The sequence below is a fragment of the Hoplias malabaricus genome, chromosome Y, assembly GCF_029633855.1.
Source record: "Hoplias malabaricus isolate fHopMal1 chromosome Y, fHopMal1.hap1, whole genome shotgun sequence".
Taxonomy (NCBI): Eukaryota; Metazoa; Chordata; class Actinopteri; order Characiformes; family Erythrinidae; genus Hoplias; species Hoplias malabaricus.
This window is the reverse complement of record NC_089820.1, coordinates 63536113-63553649: the sequence shown is the minus strand read 5'-3', so window position 1 is coordinate 63553649 and position 17537 is coordinate 63536113. Positions and strand designations below refer to the sequence as shown.

Below are 17537 nucleotides of genomic sequence, written 5' to 3'. Positions count from 1 at the left end.
CTTCGCCGTCATTTAATTGGACAGGCTTAAAGTTATAAAACGTGTGTATCCTGCGGGCAGAATTGAAAATAAAACGTTTAGAACCAATTCATACATGGCTCTGTAAAGAGCACAGGGTGAAGTCAAGCTTAAAAATGCAGATTATACATTTAATAATCAAAAATCTATGTTCTTGCGCCTTTTAGAATCCTGTCATGGTCCGTTTAACTTGGGATCACAGAGGCTCAAAGTGTTTTGCAACCACAGCTGCTCAGGATATTTGACAATAAAAGAAAACAAATAAATAAATGAACAAATAACGGATGAGCAGAATGAGAATCTAAACACTTAAAGAGGGATAACCAATATATAAACTTTGAAAAGGGGCACGGCTTTGCTGTACACGGCTGCTTTGAACAGTGGTGTTGTTGAATTGTTGAATTATGAGCGTGGGATCTGGAGCTCTGGGATGTTGTGCGAATAAACCCTTTATAGAGCCCGCTATAAAATTATTATTATTATGTTTTTACAGGGGATGGTCTGCTCTTCGGAGTGTCTGAAAATGGAATAAAATTCATTCAGCAGCGAGACTAATGAACTAATGAATATGTATGCTTAAGGGGGGGGGGGGGTTAAGCCGTATGGCAGTATTTCAGCATGTGTTGACAGCAGTTTTCTCTCGAAAAGAGCCGTTTTTCCAGCAACGCTTTTCAGATATTTTAAATATTAAACGTAGGCCTAATAAATAGCATAAATGTCTTATTCTCAACTTTTAGAAACAATCTCGTTGTTTGAAGAGAGATGGCCTTAAATCGGGCCTAGCAAAACATCTGCAGTGGCACCAGTCCGTGCCGCGGTTTTCCGGTGCTGCTCGCGTATTTTTGACCGACGGTTCTGCTGCATGAACGCGGCGGGCCAGCCTTCAGTGACGTCAGCCGCGCAGCGAAAACAAAATGCCTGCGCTCCAACGCTCGCGCGTGTGGTGCAGAATTCGGAGAGTTTACATTAACGCTCTGACTGAAGTTGAAATCCGCTCTGCGCGTTTCTGCTCCGGATCTAACTGCATCACCGGACAGTGCCTATAGTATTCTGGCCGCTAACAAGTCGATAGGTGGTCAATAGGGTTTCCTTGCACTCGCCACTCAGCTTAAATACAATCACGCTTCTGGGCCGCTGCCAAGGAAAGCCCTGCCGTTTTATTTAATTCATTCTAAGTTTAATTTTTCAGTTTCTGACGTCAAGGCGAAAACCACACGACTTAAAACTCATGAAAGTATATTTAACTCGACTGTGTTGATGTCATTCAAAAAGTAATATAAGGTAAAAAAAATAAATAAAAACATTTTACATTTTACACGAGAGGGAGGGAAGTAATCTACTTCCCAAATTGTCCAGGTTTTTGAAGCATAAAAGTAGACTGTAAACATTTCGACTGTACTTATCTATTGAGCTGAATGTTTTCTTTAACCATCAATGCTTTTAATGATTGATCGATTGATTGATTGATTGATTAGTGGTCTGAATGACAAATGGAGGTCAGGACTCCTGCTTTGTAATTCCAGCAAAACTCGGAGACCCGAGGCACAGATGGTAAATTCCTGAGGTTGGCTTTAATAAGACCAAAGCGATGAGCCAGATTTTTTATTTTCACCTGATTTCATGGCACTTTGTTAAAGTTATTTGTAAGTGACGTTTCTTTCAACTGTGGCTCCTGTGCGGCGCGTTCTCGCAACCCTGGACCAATGTGTGCTCTCTTAAAGCTTAATGAAAAGATTAATCATCTCAAAACGGAACGTGCGCAGAAAATCGCTCTCCTTTTTGCGCTGCTGACTGAGCGCAGCGCTCTGTGAAGCCTCGGCTCCTCCGTGACATCATCCGCCAATTATCGCTGTATCACACACTTGCCGCGATTTTACCGCCTCTGGTATTAATTGCTTTGGTTTTTTCCCTTAGACTCTTCCTATCGTGTTTTCTCCCGATATATATTCGCACTGAGTACTTTTAAATGATTTTTCAAGACACGTCTACGCTACTTGTAATACAAAGGAGCTATACTGAATTTATTACAACTGAGGTAAATAATTAAACTATTATTATTATTATCACAATCATTATTAACATTATTTTTAATAATAATAATAATATTTATATATTTTTAAAATTATTGTTATTATTATATTTCGCAGCTACAAAATATTTTATTGTCTATATGGAGAAATATTAATATATGCAATTAATTTTTTAAGCAATTGATTGATCTATATATATATATAGTGTGTGTATATACATAGATAGGTATGTGTGAATAATATAAATTTTTTATTGTATATTTTTCCTATTTACATCACAATTAAATAATTTTTTGTTTGTTTGTTTTTTAAAAAACTACAGTTTGGGGGGAAATTAGAAAGCACCTATATCTGATTAAAATATTTAATTAAAAACGTATCTGAATCCACTAATCCCAGATAAACCTAAACTAATATATAAATGTACTAATAAATGCATTTTTGTTTTCAAACACCTCTGGAGAATGTTTTACTATTGATCAGATGAATTAAAAACTTAAGTGATGCCTCTAAAACATGGAAACCAATTTATTTTGGGCACGATCTGCGCAAGTCTGTTAAATCAGGTTTAAATGAATCAGTTAAGTGATCTCTTTAGTGAATTTAGTGAAATGAATCTTTAGTCATCGCATTAGTGGAAGAGCACCGATCTACATTGATTTTATCACCTGAGATCGGATATGAAATTCAAAAACTGATCCTAAACAAACACACCAAGCCGTAAGGAGTGCACTCATTCGCAAGAACGTTCATCTAATTTATTAAACTCCAAATTCTGTCAGTTTGACAAAGATAACCCTTTTTGTCACGTGTGATTTTGCTGTTCTCTAAGCTGCAGTCAGTCATGTCGAGAATACCTCAACGTTTTCTGTGGAGGTGGAAAAAATACTTATTTAAAACAACAACAACTATCCCGCCGAGTTGCATCACTTCTTCAGAAGAGTTAAACAAACAGACCCAAAGCCTATTAGGAATACAGATGATAGACGTTAAGATCTGCTTAATAACACAAATGAAACATTCTTAATTTATTCCAAAGGGGCCTGCAGCGGTAGGCCTTTGAGGCGCCGGGTAAACCTCTCTCCGGGGTCAAAGAGGCTGGACAGCCCAAGGGGTGTCCAGAACAAAACTGAGAGGAAAACGAATGAATGGACTCCTTCTTAGCATTGAAAACTCTATTTCAAAATGAAAAAAGAGATAGATAGATAGATAGATAGATATATAGATAGATATTTTTGACACCAAAACTATAGATCATATCTTCCTTATCTAGCAGAAATGTACTTATCCATGATCTCATCCAGTATAGCAAACGAGGCTAATCTGTCTATCTATATTTATCTTTAAATAAATAAATACATCAGTCCTGACAATTTAACATTAATGGAGAAAGCATTATAGGCTAATACTCTAATACTTCATGTTAAAAGAAAGTTTTGGAACCACTGTTCTTTACGAATATTTTTAGAGAATCAAAGGGCAAACCACCTTACATAAGGAAACCTTGTAAGGACTAATATGATACAGTTTCTACCTGTATACACCACGAATTTTAACCTACTTTTTTGCTGTTCAATACAAAAGGTTTGAGCATCTTTGTAGTATTAAGAGAGACAGTTTGGAAGATGATTTTTTGTTATTTGTTAATTAATTTCGAGGAGAAATATAGTCTATTCCGGAAAAAGCCCATTAACCTTTGGGATTAAACCCGGGTGGTTTTGCTTCCTAATGGGAAGTGGCTTAATACCATTAGGAGACTAGAGGTTTCCTGTAAAACACATTTAGATCCAATTAGAAAGCCATCAGGAATCAGCCATATATCATATTTTAAACCGTTTAAGAACATTTATATTGGGATATTAAGCCCGTCAGGAAATCACTGAATATCAGTATGATTATTGTTGCTGAAAACTCAAGAAATACAAATATCTTTATGTTCCTTCTGGTGTTTATTAGTGAAGGTGTTGCAGCCGGTATTTTGCATCGTCTTCATGGGCTGATTCAGCGTGAATTACCCTTAATTGCTCAGTGAGTGAGTTGTACACGAGAAGAGTTTGATGGTTTTCTAATTTGAAGGGAATAATTGGGCTACTGTGTGTTAGAACAAAGTCAGACCCATTAGGAAGCAAAATCACCAGGTTTTATTTCTGTGTCTTAACAATGACATTATTAAACCACCATTAACCAACACAAACTGTTCTTGGACTAACTTCATTAAGTAATGAAGTACTACAAAGTCTCTTTGGCTATATTTTATTGCCCATGGCTGCTAACTCGTGAACCGTCTCTCCACTCGCTGTGGCGGTGACTGGCCACCGCTCTGCCCTGATTGGTCACTCGTGTGGCGGCGGCGGTAAACGTGGAGTCCCCGGCTACAGCTGGAGCTCCAGCCCCAAGCCACGTAGATAAGAGAGAAAGAGAAAGAGAAGAGAAAGAGAAGAGGGGGTGGCATCCTAGGCGGCACGATAAAGACCCAAGACCTAGGAATGGAGGGTTAATGTAGCTGTTGTTATTGCTTTTCCGTGACATTAAGAAATTAAAAATGAAGTCAGCGGAGGTGATTACTTTGGTTTGTGTCGTCGGGCTTTTTATGATTCAGCCTTCACCCACAGCAGCGTGGGACACAGACTTGGAGCTTTTCGACCTGGTTGAAGAAATTCCACAAACATTCTACGAATTCCTCTCTGTTAGCCAAGTAAGTGATTTAAAATGATTTTTCCTGATATTTTATCTGCCTCTGAATGGTTTGTGTGGCCTAAATTGTGTTTTTCGGTAGTATCATTTCGCGTCGAACAGCAAAAATACAAGTTAAGAAGCTGCGCTAATGTTTCTACACGTATACCCTTGTATTTGATGCTACATTTGTGTTTCATCTGCTCTTATATTTTCAAGCTGTACAGCCCTTTCTAAAGCCACATTTCCATTCCTCGTTTTACTCCCTGAACTAGAAGTTAGCAGCAGTCACGGTTAGCCGGAATTACCTCTAACATAGCCGGCTAGCAACTATAGGAAAGGTCGAGGCTTTAGAGGCCTGGTCCTGTAATAGCAGTTTAACAACTGAAAACTAATATAAAAGGAGAAAAATGCCAGTCTTGCTTGTAAAACTAATGTATGTCACCGTCGTTTTATGAACTAAACTGAGAAACAGTTTCTTTAGTCCGTTTTATACAGTAAACGGCAGTTTGCAACCGTCTTGGAGCAAGAAAGTGGGGCTCATTCTGGTGTTTTTCCTAAAGCCTTAAAACCTCTCGACTGGCATTACTTAGGTTTTATGTTGTGAATGTGGATAAACATGGAAATCATGCAAAACTAGCAAACAGACAAATTGTCACACTTGGTAAATCCTCCAGATGGCACAGCTGTATTAAGCTATTATAAATACAGCTGTGGTCAGACCATGTTCAGGAACGGTATATTTTTACTTCATTTTTGGTTAACCTAGTAATCAAAAGTTTATCTTATATATATTTTGTTTCTTCCAATCACTTGTCTGTCAATGATTGCCCATAGGACGCATCATCACCTGAAATCAAGAAGGCCTACAGAAGGCTTTCCCTTGTCCTGCACCCTGACAAAAACAAAGATGAAAACGCTGAAACGCAGTTCCGACAGGTATACCAATTTTGATGTTGTGAACTGTTAAATCAACTCTTGAAGAAATGTGTACCTCCGCAGTAAGGATGCATGGTACATAGATTTTATAACCTACAAATTGCATACAAACAGAGGAGTATACCCGAATGTTTGTTTTCTATCTCTTATAGTTGGTTGCTATATATGAGGTTCTTAAGGATGAAGAAAGAAGACAACGGTAAGGGGATAGTAACTTCTCCACGTTGCTTCCTGTTCCACTACACTGCCATGGTCTAACAAAGATGCTTTTAAAATTATCGACTTAGTATGGTAGATTAGATTTGGCTGCACTCAGCTACAAGAGCATTAGTGAGGTCAGGGACTGATGTTGGATTATAGTTATTGTATCACAGATTCTCAGTTGGTCCAGAGAATGCAGATCATCTGCTCCATAATGTGAGTGTAAGCATTGTATTGTTATGGAGATCGTACAAGATGTGTGTACACAGTAAAATACCTTTTATAAGCCACCGTAAAGCAGCTATGATCATGAATTATTATGAATAACACTCTTGGACATAGTGTAGCAGGTAAAATACTGTGTGGTTGGCTGTGGGATAAATTTCAGTATTATTTTTACAGGTATGACAACATCCTGGTTAATGGATTGCCTGACTGGAGGCAGCCTGTGTTCTATTACCGACGTGTGAGGAAGATGAGCAATGGAGAGCTGGGCTTCCTTCTCTTCCTCATCCTCACAGTGGGCCATTATGCTGTGATCTGGTCCATCTATCTGGAAAAGCAACTGGTGTGTGCCATCATGTGTGTCTTTACAATACAGAGTAAAATTGGGTTGGATACATATTATGAAAACATCAGTGTGTCTTGTATTTCTCAGGATGAACTTCTTAGTAAGAAGAAAAGGGACAAAAAGAAAAAGCAAAGCAGCAAAATAGCAGAGGAACTGAAGTCTAATGGGCAAGAGAAAAATGAGAGGTGGGCCTCGCAGGATAAATTATATGTAGAAACTTTTATGTACTACTAATATGACTTGTAGTGATTTTTTGAAAACAGCAACCATCTTCACACACTATTCCTTTCCTCATTAGATCAGATAAACCACACTGGCATGATATTTTGCCACTCAAATTGAGCATCTGGCTATACTACTCTTTGAAGTCTCTTCCACACGTCATACAGGTACTCCTCTACCACAACAAAGCTAACATCCCCTGATGCTCTTTTATGTTTGTCTTATCCATTTACATTTTGTCTATGGTGTAAAATTGAAATGAAGTTGCTTATTTTTGGATGTTTTTTTCTTTCAGGATGTGAAGCAGTACTACAAAGATTACAAGGAAATGAAAGTAAAGGAAAAAGAGCAAGCAGAAGCATTAGCAGAGCAGGAAAGTCAGCAAAGTAAGAAAATGATGCAGTTTGTTAAATGACATTGTAGGAATATTTCATCTGAAAACGCTAACGTAACTGCCAGTGGATTAAATGTTATCTCTTACTGCCTTTATTACAAAACTTTCCATACATAGATGGTACCACTCACATGCGCATGTTTTCTGCTCATCATTTTTGTATGTCTTCCTCTGTCTCTTAAACTTTTGGGGTAATGAAGAGCTATTTTTTTGCTAATTAACTGGGAAAGAACCTTTGCATCCTCTAAAGTTGCTTTATACCTTTTAAGGTGTTCTTCACACTCACACATATCTCTAACAAAGCTCTTTATGAAACCAAACATTGTTCCTGGGGGGGGGGGGGGGAATAACGGAGAGTAGGTGGGTGAATGTGGGGAGACGAAGCGTAGATACGGCTTAACTTAGCACGAATTTTGATGTCTACTATTTACACTAATACTAAATTGCTAAAGCTACAATGTGCTAATCTTAAAAGCTCACTCAAGTCTGGGTGCGCTGGGAGACTCGCCTATTTGGGTCAGTGGTCATTTCAGCCGCCGGCTCGGCGGAGGCTCGGGTTCGTTTCTAGAGTTATGGTTCGTTGGTGGAGACAAATATTCAAATGCTCGAATCGTATCTTGGAAAGTTCATTAGTATAGGCACTCGTTAGTAGAGGTTCCACTGTATTTGAGTATTTCAACCCTAGTCGTGCACTATTTCCTCCCTCCTGTAGTTTTGCTTTAATTGTCTGTTAAGGCAAGGGCTGGTCTGTACCACACCTTTTTACTTTAATTCAGAATAATTTTCAACGGAGGAGATATGATTTGGTTTACTGGAAGACGAACAAGTGTTTGTGAACCTGTGCAGGAGAGAAACGTCCCAAGATAAAGAAACCCAAAGTGGAGTTTCCAGTTTATGAGCCCAGTGAGGGGGCGTACATGCCTTCTTATGACCAGGGAACGTCCATCGAGGACATTGAGGATCAAATGGATGATTGGTTAGAAGACAGGAAACAACAGAAAAAGAAGGTTAGCTCATGTTTCAAGCTTCATTTGAACTGGGTTGGTTTGTTGGTTTTATATAAAATTAAGAACATTTTATCAACTAATGAAAGTGTGGCATTTGGAATAATGTGCATGTGGTGTTTCAGACTCCAGAGTGGACAGAGGAGGATATCAGTCTGTTGACTCGCAGCATGGCAAAGTTTCCCGGAGGGACACCAGGGAGGTGGGAAAAGATCGCTCATGAGCTGGGGAGATCTGTCACTGATGTGAGTGTTGGAGCATGATGTCTATATTAATTTCAGGAGTATATATTGCAAAAGCTGGCCTCTGAAATGTTATTAAGAGTGTAATATTTTGGCCTAAACTAAGAAATACAGCTTGGATTGAATGGCTTTTACTTTTGTACAGACATGACTTTCAGTTTTGGGAAGTACTGGGAGATTCAATGTTGATTATTTACAGGTCACAGCAAAAGTGAAACAGGTCAAAGACAATGTCTCCAACACCTCAGGTAAACTTATTTTAAAGTACTTGCACTGAGAAGCCTTACAGAAAAATATTAACTGTTTATATTCACAGTAATTTTTATTGTTCTTAGAACTTACTGACTCCATTTTTTTCTTCTCTATTTTTCTCTTTCTTCTTTTCTTTCTTTTCTCTCTCTCTCTCTCTCTCTCTCTCTCTCTCTCTCTCTCTCTCTCTCTCTCAGGGTTGGTGAAGTTTTCTGAACTGAAGAGCTCTGTGGTGGTTGGTAAGAGCTCAGTTCCAGACAACCTGATGACCCAGAGAGAGGAGCTTGCGCCACAGGGTCCCACAGAGCCTGATGGAGACCTGGAGAGCAAGAATGTTAGGAGGAGAGCTAGAAAATCCACAGCAGGAGCCACTGCAGTAGGAACGGGAGAGGAAAAGTTGAAAGGACGCAGGCAGAAAGACTTCGACCCCAACGCGGTGGACGAGGACAGTGAGGATGAGAAAAGGCCATCTCCTGCCACACAGCCCAAGGAAAAGCCCAGCACCACCGATGATGTCTGGACCCAGAACCAGCAGAAGCTCCTGGAACTTGCTTTGCAGCAATTCCCACGAGGCACTGCTGAACGCTGGGACAGAATCGCAAAAGTGGTGCCTGGGAAAAGCAAGGTGAGCAGAACAGACTTGGATCTCAGTGTCGAATAACGATACACTGTTTATTAGTTTATGCTATTGTTTAACCAGAGCTGTCCAGTTTCAGGACTTCATGAATGGTTTTATAGCGCGTAGTGTTTTGCACAAATGCTTTCTGACTGAATTTAGTAACCTCAAGGACAATGTCATTGCTGACTGGTTACTCACCTGCACCCGCTCAAGAGAACACATCACCCCGGTCCTTCAAAAGCTTCAATGGCTTCCCATACAACACAGAATCCACTATAAGATCCTTTTGATAACATATAAATCCCTCAACAACCTGGCCCCCCTATATCTTTCTGACCTCCTGCAGCATCACTGTCAATCTCGTCACCTTCGATCATCGGACTCCAATCTCCTCACTTGCATCACCAAAACTAAACACCATACGTCGGGGGACAGGGCCACTCCCACCCTCTGGAGTTCTCTCCCTTCACACATCCGTGCTTCAGACTCACTACAAACATTTAAAAAACAATTAAAAATGTATCTCTTTAAGTAAGCATTCAGTATCCACTAGCAACCCTCCTCTCTGTTATTGTGTGTTTTATTTTCTGTAAAGTGTCTTTGAGTTGTATGAAAAGACACTTGATGAAGGGGTTTGCACCCATTTTGAGATGCACTGTGTTAACTTTAAAAATACATAACCATGGCTTTGCTGATCGTTCTTTGTCTTCTCCTCAGGAGGAATGTATGATTCGTTACAAGCTGCTTGCAGAGCTGGTGCAGAGACGGAAACAAGCAAAAAGCTGACCCCACTATCCATGCCCTTCTCTCTGTACCTTCATCTGTTTGTCATGTGCCTTAGCTTTGCCAAAATCATGCTGTACGTCGGCCCAGTCTGCTCTCGGGCTGTCCGGCATGTTCTGCAGTACCTGGACATTCAGTATTGGAGAAACCCAACTATGACCTGTATTAATTGAAACTGCAGATGTGCTGAAATATCTGTTTTACTATTTATTTTAAACCATTCTATGCTGCAGTCTCCAGAGATCACGTTTTTTTTCTTTTTAAAGATGTTACTTTATTTTTCTGGAACATCTTGCCACATCTCTGTTTTTTTTTCAGAGAATCAGTATATATTTTTCAGTCATGTTGTAATGAAACATAAAGCATACTGTACCAAAAATGGTTACTGGGTCCTGGTCTTTTTTGTTGCCAACTTGCCCTTTGTGATATCAATTTGCCCATTATTAATACTAATAATGTTGACTTTAAAAAAGTCGGGGCGGCACGGTGGCGCAGCAGGTAGGTGTCGCAGTCACACAGCTCCAGGGACCTGGAGGTTGTGGGTTCGATTCCTGCTCGGGGTGACTGTCTGTGAGTCTCCCTGTGTCTGCGTGGGTTTCCTCCGAGTGCTCTGGTTTCCTCCCAGGGTCCAAAAACACGTTGGTAGGTGGATTGGCGACTCAAAAGTGTCCGTAGGTGTGCGTGTGTGTGTTGCCCTGTGAAGGACTGGTGCCCCCTCCAGGGTGTATTCCCACCTTGCGTCCAATGATTGCAGGTAGGCTCTGGACCCACCATGACCCTGAACTGGATAAGGGTTACAGATAATGGATGGATCTATAAAGTCCACATTTTACAGCTCTATGAATATGCCATGCAGACATCATATCTTTGTTAATAATGTACAGTTGCCGTTTTCCTACCACCAAGTAATAGGAGTAACTAACCTATGCCTCTGTAAAACCATGTTGGTTTACATTATGATAATTTTCAAGGTACAGATAAAGGTAGCACTGATGATGATGAATCAAGCTGTTTTCCTCAAACTAGAAACATGATCAGCAGCAGTAGACCTGTTAATCCAAGTGAGGGATTCTGGAGCCCCTCTGAGCCTCATTTTGAATGTTGAACTTTATTAACTTTCATGCAGCAGGGTTTATGAGTGGCTTGATGCTTAAGGGTGTGTTCATCCCAAAAGCAGGAACTGTCACTTTGGTTTTGCAGATATTAGAGGATTAAATAAATAATGTTTACATTTAAAAAAAAATGCAACTTCTTACCAAATTACCAAAAACAAATTATATTGACCACTATTTAATTTATAATAGCAATAAAATAAAAAGAACATCCCAGGGGTAAATACTTCTTGCAGGCACTGCATTTCAGCTGTGTACTTAGATCTCAGCTTTAAAAAGCTAACTAGAATATTAACTGTGTCAGAGATCACACCTTTGTCATATAGAATAACAGCATTTGTAGCCTGTGGTGGGTAGTAGTTATTAAAAAGCATTCTCCCTGTGTCTGCATGGGTTTCCTCCGGGTGACTGTCTGTGAGGAGTGTGGTGTGTTCTCCCTGTGTCTGCGTGGGTTTCCTCCGGGTGACTGTCTGTGAGGAGTGTGGTGTGTTCTCCCTGTGTCTGCGTGGGTTTCCTCCGGGTGACTGTCTGTGAGGAGTGTGGTGTGTTCTCTCTGTGTCTGCGTGGGTTTCCTCCGGGTGACTGTCTGTGAGGAGTGTGGTGTGTTCTCTCTGTGTCTGCGTGGGTTTCCTCCGGGTGACTGTCTGTGAGGAGTGTGGTGTGTTCTCCCTGTGTCTGCGTGGGTTTCCTCCGGGTGACTGTCTGTGAGGAGTGTGGTGTGTTCTCTCTGTGTCTGCGTGGGTTTCCTCCGGGTGACTGTCTGTGAGGAGTGTGGTGTGTTCTCCCTGTGTCTGCGTGGGTTTTCTCCAGGTGACAGTTTGTGAGGAGTGTGGTGTGTTCTCTCTGTGTCTGCGTGGGTTTCTTCTGGGTGACTGTCTGTGAGGAGTGTGGTGTGTTCTCCCTGTGTCTGCGTGGGTTTCCCCCGGCTGCTCCGGTTTTCTCCCACTGTCCAAAAACACATGTTGGTAGGTGGATTGGTGACTCAAATGTGTCTGTAGGTGTGAGTGAATGTGAGTGTGTTTGTGTGTGTGTGTGTGTTGTCCTGTGAAGGACTGGCGCCCCCTCCAGGGTGTATTCCCGTCTTGCACCCAATGATTCCAGGTAGGCTCTGGACCCACCGCTGCCCTGAACTGGATAAGTGTTGCAGACAATGAATGAATGAATGAAGGATATTCCATTTGTGTTTCTCAGTCGATCTTAACAGTTTCAGTCATTTAACAGTTGTACAACCGTTTTTTTAATAATTTAAAGTTAGACAGTGTATTTAAAAAAATTAAACAGAAGACAAAATGAGTAACAAGTTGTCATTCAACGTGTGTAATTGCGATAAGTTGAGGACTAAAAACAGGACTGAGTCAATGCAGTTTTGAAAGATTCATTATTTGCCCATCTCCCATTAAATCTTCAGGTTCACAAATATACAAATATACAAGGCTTTGGTTCTGTTCATATTGTTCCGCAGAAGAACACAAAGCTGTTTTTGGATACACTTTTACCAAGTTATTTCCGTTGGGTTTTCATATACCTCATAATCGTCATCTTGATTGATGATGGTGGCAGTTCTTTCTGGTGTTTGTGCACTCTTACACCTCTCCTTGATCTGCATTATCTTCTGCTGTAAGTATGTTAGCAGGAAGATGAGTGCAATATCCAAGACCCAAATTACGAACAAGACGTATCGTAGCCATCCTTATAAATAAATAAATAAATAGTAGTAAGTAAAAATCACCATGGTATATTGAAGGATGAAAGTACACAAGTCATTAAGTTCTCTTGCATCATTTGTGTGAGTTGGCTCACTGATCATATGTTACTTTAGATTCTGAAGAGTGTCCTACTACACTACACCATTCTAAAAGGAGTTAATTGTCCTCTTTATCTTTTAGAAATATAAATAAACGTTTGCTTACCTATATAAATATTCATCTGCTCCTAAGAAAAAGAGAGGATAAACATTTCAAATTGGATATATATATATATATATATATTTAACTGGTCTTTACTGAGAGAACTGCTTTATAATTATGCCATGCAAGTATGGAGTTCACTGAGGACTTATAAAGCATCATTGTACTTACATCGTTGTCCATTGAAGCAGGAGCAGCCAGCAACTCAGTAACTCTTTTGTGTCTCTTCAGTCTGTTGGACATAACAAAAGAAGCACATATATATGTGTCTTATACAGTTAGTCAGTGATCACTTCCGCTTTCTTTGAAATGAGGTTACAGATTAAAGCTATTTCTGAATTCTTGGTGTCAGAAGCGTAAAAACAGTTAATGTCAGTGGCAAATGTGTGAAGCGTCAGTCTTGTTTGCCTTTATTGTTTGCTAAGACCTCAGCAGCGAAGGAAGGTGAATTGAGACTAATTTAAAGCAAACAATAAAACAAAAAGAACAACCGTTCATGGAACACGTTTAAATGTTTCCTGAAGTAATTTAATTTCAGTGTCTATTATGTCACAAAACATACATATTTAGCTCTTAATAAGTGGTCTATTAACAGACAACAAGTATGTGAACACCACTTTTGTGATTAAAAATATTCACCATACTCATGCCAAATTATTGGAAGTGTTTTATCATTCATTCATTGTCTGTAAGCGCTTATACAGTTCAGGGTCACGGTGGGTCCGGAGCCTACCCGGAATCACTGGGCGCAAGGCAGGAACACACCCTGGAGGGGGCGCCAGTCTTTCAGAGGGCGATACATTCACTCACACGGACACTTTTGAGTCGCCAATCCATCTACCAACGTTTGTTTAGCACCCGGAGGAAACCCATGCGGACACAGAGAGAACACAGCGAACTCCTCACAAACAGTCACCTGGAGCTGTGTGACTGCGACACTAACTGCTGCACCACGCTGTCCCAGTGTTCCATGAAAGTTCTCTAAATGAGTTTGTGTGAAAGGTCCCTCTAAAATGATTTTATATCTATCTCACTAGGAGTGTGGTGTGTTCTCCCTGTGTCTGAGTGGGTTTCCTCCGGGTGACTGTCTGTGAGGAGTGTGGTGTGTTCTCCCTGTGTCTGAGTGGGTTTCCTCCGGGTGACTGTCTGTGAGGAGTGTGGTGTGTTCTCTCTGTGTCTGCGTGGGTTTCCTCCGGGTGACTGTCTTTGAGGAGTGTGGTGTGTTCTCCTTGTGTCTGCGTGGGTTTCCTCCGGGTGACTGTCTGTGAGGAGTGTGGTGTGTTCTCCCTGTGTCTGCGTGGGTTTCCTCCGGGTGACTGTCTGTGAGGAGTTGGTGTGTTCTCCCTGTGCCTGCGTGGGTTTCCTCCGGGTGACTGTCTGTGAGGAGTTGATGTGTTCTCCCTGTGCCTGCGTGGGTTTCCTCCGGGTGACTGTCTGTGAGGAGTGTGGTGTGTTCTCCCTGTGTCCCCATGGGTTTCCTCCGGGTGACTGTCTGTGAGGAGTGTGGTGTGTTCTCCCTGTGTCCGCGTGGGTTTCCTCCGGGTGACTGTCTGTGAGGAGTGTGGTGTGTTCTCCCTGTGTCTGCGTGGGTTTCCTCCGGGTGACTGTCTGTGAGGAGTGTGGTGTGTTCTCCCTGTGTCTGAGTGGGTTTCCTCCGGGTGACTGTCTGTGAGGAGTGTGGTGTGTTCTCCCTGTGTCCCCATGGGTTTCCTCCGGGTGACTGTCTGTGAGGAGTGTGGTGTGTTCTCCCTGTGTCCGCGTGGGTTTCCTCCGGGTGACTGTCTGTGAGGAGTGTGGTGTGTTCTCCCTGTGTCTGCGTGGGTTTCCTCCGGGTGACTGTCTGTGAGGAGTGTGGTGTGTTCTCCCTGTGTCTGCGTGGGTTTCCTCCGGGTGACTGTCTGTGAGGAGTGTGGTGTGTTCTCCCTGTGTCTGCGTGGGTTTCCTCCGGGTGACTGTCTGTGAGAAGTGTGGTGTGTTCTCCCTGTGTCTGCGTGGGTTTCCTCCGGGTGACTGTCTGTGAGGAGTTGGTGTGTTCTCCCTGTGCCTGCGTGGGTTTCCTCCGGGTGACTGTCTGTGAGGAGTTGATGTGTTCTCCCTGTGCCTGCGTGGGTTTCCTCCGGGTGACTGTCTGTGAGGAGTGTGGTGTGTTCTCCCTGTGTCTGAGTGGGTTTCCTCCGGGTGACTGTCTGTGAGGAGTGTGGTGTGTTCTCCCTGTGTCCCCATGGGTTTCCTCCGGGTGACTGTCTGTGAGGAGTGTGGTGTGTTCTCCCTGTGTCCGCGTGGGTTTCCTCCGGGTGACTGTCTGTGAGGAGTGTGGTGTGTTCTCCCTGTGTCTGCGTGGGTTTCCTCCGGGTGACTGTCTGTGAGGAGTGTGGTGTGTTCTCCCTGTGTCTGCGTGGGTTTCCTCCGGGTGACTGTCTGTGAGAAGTGTGGTGTGTTCTCCCTGTGTCTGCGTGGGTTTCCTCCGGGTGACTGTCTGTGAGGAGTGTGGTGTGTTCTCCCTGTGTCTGCGTGGGTTTCCTCCAGGTGACTGTCTGTGAGGAGTGTGGTGTGTTCTCTCTGTGTCTGCGTGGGTTTCCTCCAGGTGACTGTCTGTGAGGAGTGTGGTGTGTTCTCTCTGTGTCTGTGTGGGTTTCCTCCGGGTGCTCTGGTTTCCTCCCACGGTCCAAAAACACACGTTGGTAGGTGGATTGGCGACTCAAATGTGTCTGTAGGTGTGAGTGTGTGAGTGATTGTGAGTGTGTGTGTGTGTGTGTGTGTGTGTTGTCCTGTGAAGGACTGGCGCCCCCTCCAGGGTGTATTCCGCCTTACACCCAATGATTCCAGGTAGGCCCTGGACCCACTGCGACCCTGAACTGGATAAGCGTTGCATTCAGTGAATGAATGAATGATATTCCCTTTGTGTTTCTCAGTTGGTCTTCCTTTCTTTTAACGTCTCAGTCATTTAACAGTTGTACAATTATGTCAGTATTTCTTTGCTATCCGTATTGTTTTTTTTAATAATTTAAAGTTAGCAAACTGTTTTAGACAACTCTAAATGTATTATTATGAATGTCAGCAGAAAAACAGCAACCATGAGATTAAAATTACGTTGTCTTGGCAACGTTTGTGCATTGCGTCATTTTCTGGTGAAAAGTGAACTTGTGTGTCTGTAACACTAAGAGTGAAACACCAGAGATCCCGCAACATTTCAATAAACTACGATTTAAGACTCCAGACTTCCAGTTTCAGGAAGTAAAGCATGACTCTGTATAAAATAGATTTGACAAATTCTCACAGGGCATCTCTATAGTGTTAAAATAACACCTTCAAAACCACTTCCTGTGCAGTTTATGGTTAACTACACATCAGCAAGTACTGCAGGTCATAGTCAAGTTATTCTTCTGATTGTACGTTAGCAGGAAGCTCAGCACAATGTCCGAAATCCAAGATGTATCGAGGGCATCTTTCAAAAATGAATAAACCAATCAAAAGCAGTGTTAATGAATCAGCACAGATAAAGTGTATATTTTATTGATGCCCTAATAATAATCAGTTTCCTCCATTCATTCTCTTTTTCACTTCAGAACAATTCAATATAGACCTTCTGTAATAGTTTATTGCAGTCTCTAACTGGCACTTGGCTTGTGGCCCTGTGGGGCAGGATTGGCCTGTGGAGCAGTGGAAGTGTGTTCCTTGGAGTGATGTAGCTCTATTCAGTACATTTGGAATTAGTTGTAGTTTCTTTTATGATCCAGTACCAATCACTCAATATCAGTAGCTGACCAGTGCCTGAATGCCATCAAATCCACACAGAAATGTGGCATCATTTTCTCCTAAACCAAAAAGAAATTAAAATCAATTACTAACAGATTTACATTATTTAACTGCTCTTTTTCTCAGAAGCTTAGCATTGTGTTTTTAGACTATACTCTATTCTATTGAGTGTTATTGTATTTACAGTATTCTATGGTTTTTGAAGGTCCTCAGCTTATGTTTAATTAGCATGTTTATGTGTCCGTGGTTCTGAGCGGAAAGCGATTTATCTGCGTATAGTTCAATGTGTTAAATGCTTCTCCATTAGCCGCCATGCAGCTTTAATTTTGTTCAGTGTTTTGGGTGTGCTGCTGGACACTGAAATGGAGAGAGATTAGTCTCAAAATACTTGACAAAAGTGTAAATGTTAATCCACCAATTAAACACAAGTCACAGATATGTTTCACTGTTCACAAATGAATACTTCCTAGACAGTGTCTCACAGTCTGCAACTTGTACAAACACAATTAAATTATTAAATGCATGTGTTTGGGTTCCATATATATATCATAATTTTATGCAAAAAATAATTTTCTTACATTTACATTGCAATATATTTGTAAAGTCACAGTCTTAAATTTTAAATGTATTCATAAAGTGTTGAGAGATATTTATTTGTGAATAGTGAAATATATTTGTGACTTGAGTTTAATTTGTGGATTAACATTTACGCATTTGTCAGTACTTTGAACAATAAAAACAGAAACAACAGATTAATAAAAGAAAGGAACAAGAAAACCGGGAAAGATAAATGAATAACCGACGGAAAACAAGAAAG

At 41.4% G+C, this 17537-nt stretch overlaps 1 protein-coding gene across 1 annotated transcript; it reads left to right on the top strand.

The window, feature by feature from the left end:
- The first annotated feature begins 4091 nt into the window (after positions 1-4091).
- Positions 4092-10313, top strand: LOC136678731 (dnaJ homolog subfamily C member 1-like). Its single transcript, XM_066656848.1, has 12 exons — positions 4092-4743; positions 5559-5660; positions 5813-5859; positions 6264-6429; positions 6520-6617; positions 6731-6821; positions 6950-7040; positions 7895-8055; positions 8178-8297; positions 8494-8542; positions 8741-9168; positions 9880-10313. The coding sequence occupies exons 1-12, from the start codon at positions 4591-4593 to the stop codon at positions 9946-9948; spliced, it is 1575 nt and encodes a 524-aa protein (XP_066512945.1). The 5' UTR covers positions 4092-4590; the 3' UTR covers positions 9949-10313.
- The last annotated feature ends 7224 nt before the right edge of the window (positions 10314-17537 follow it).

Excerpts from the sequence above, each read along its gene's own strand:
- LOC136678731 (XM_066656848.1), top strand. The coding sequence starts at position 4,591 with ATGAAGTCAGCGGAGGTGATTACTTTGGTTTGTGTCGTCGGGCTTTTT. Across the intron at positions 6,822-6,949 it reads CTCTTCCACACGTCATACAG|GATGTGAAGCAGTACTACAA; the intron begins GTACTCCTCTAC and ends TTTTTCTTTCAG. Across the intron at positions 8,543-8,740 it reads CAATGTCTCCAACACCTCAG|GGTTGGTGAAGTTTTCTGAA; the intron begins GTAAACTTATTT and ends TCTCTCTCTCAG.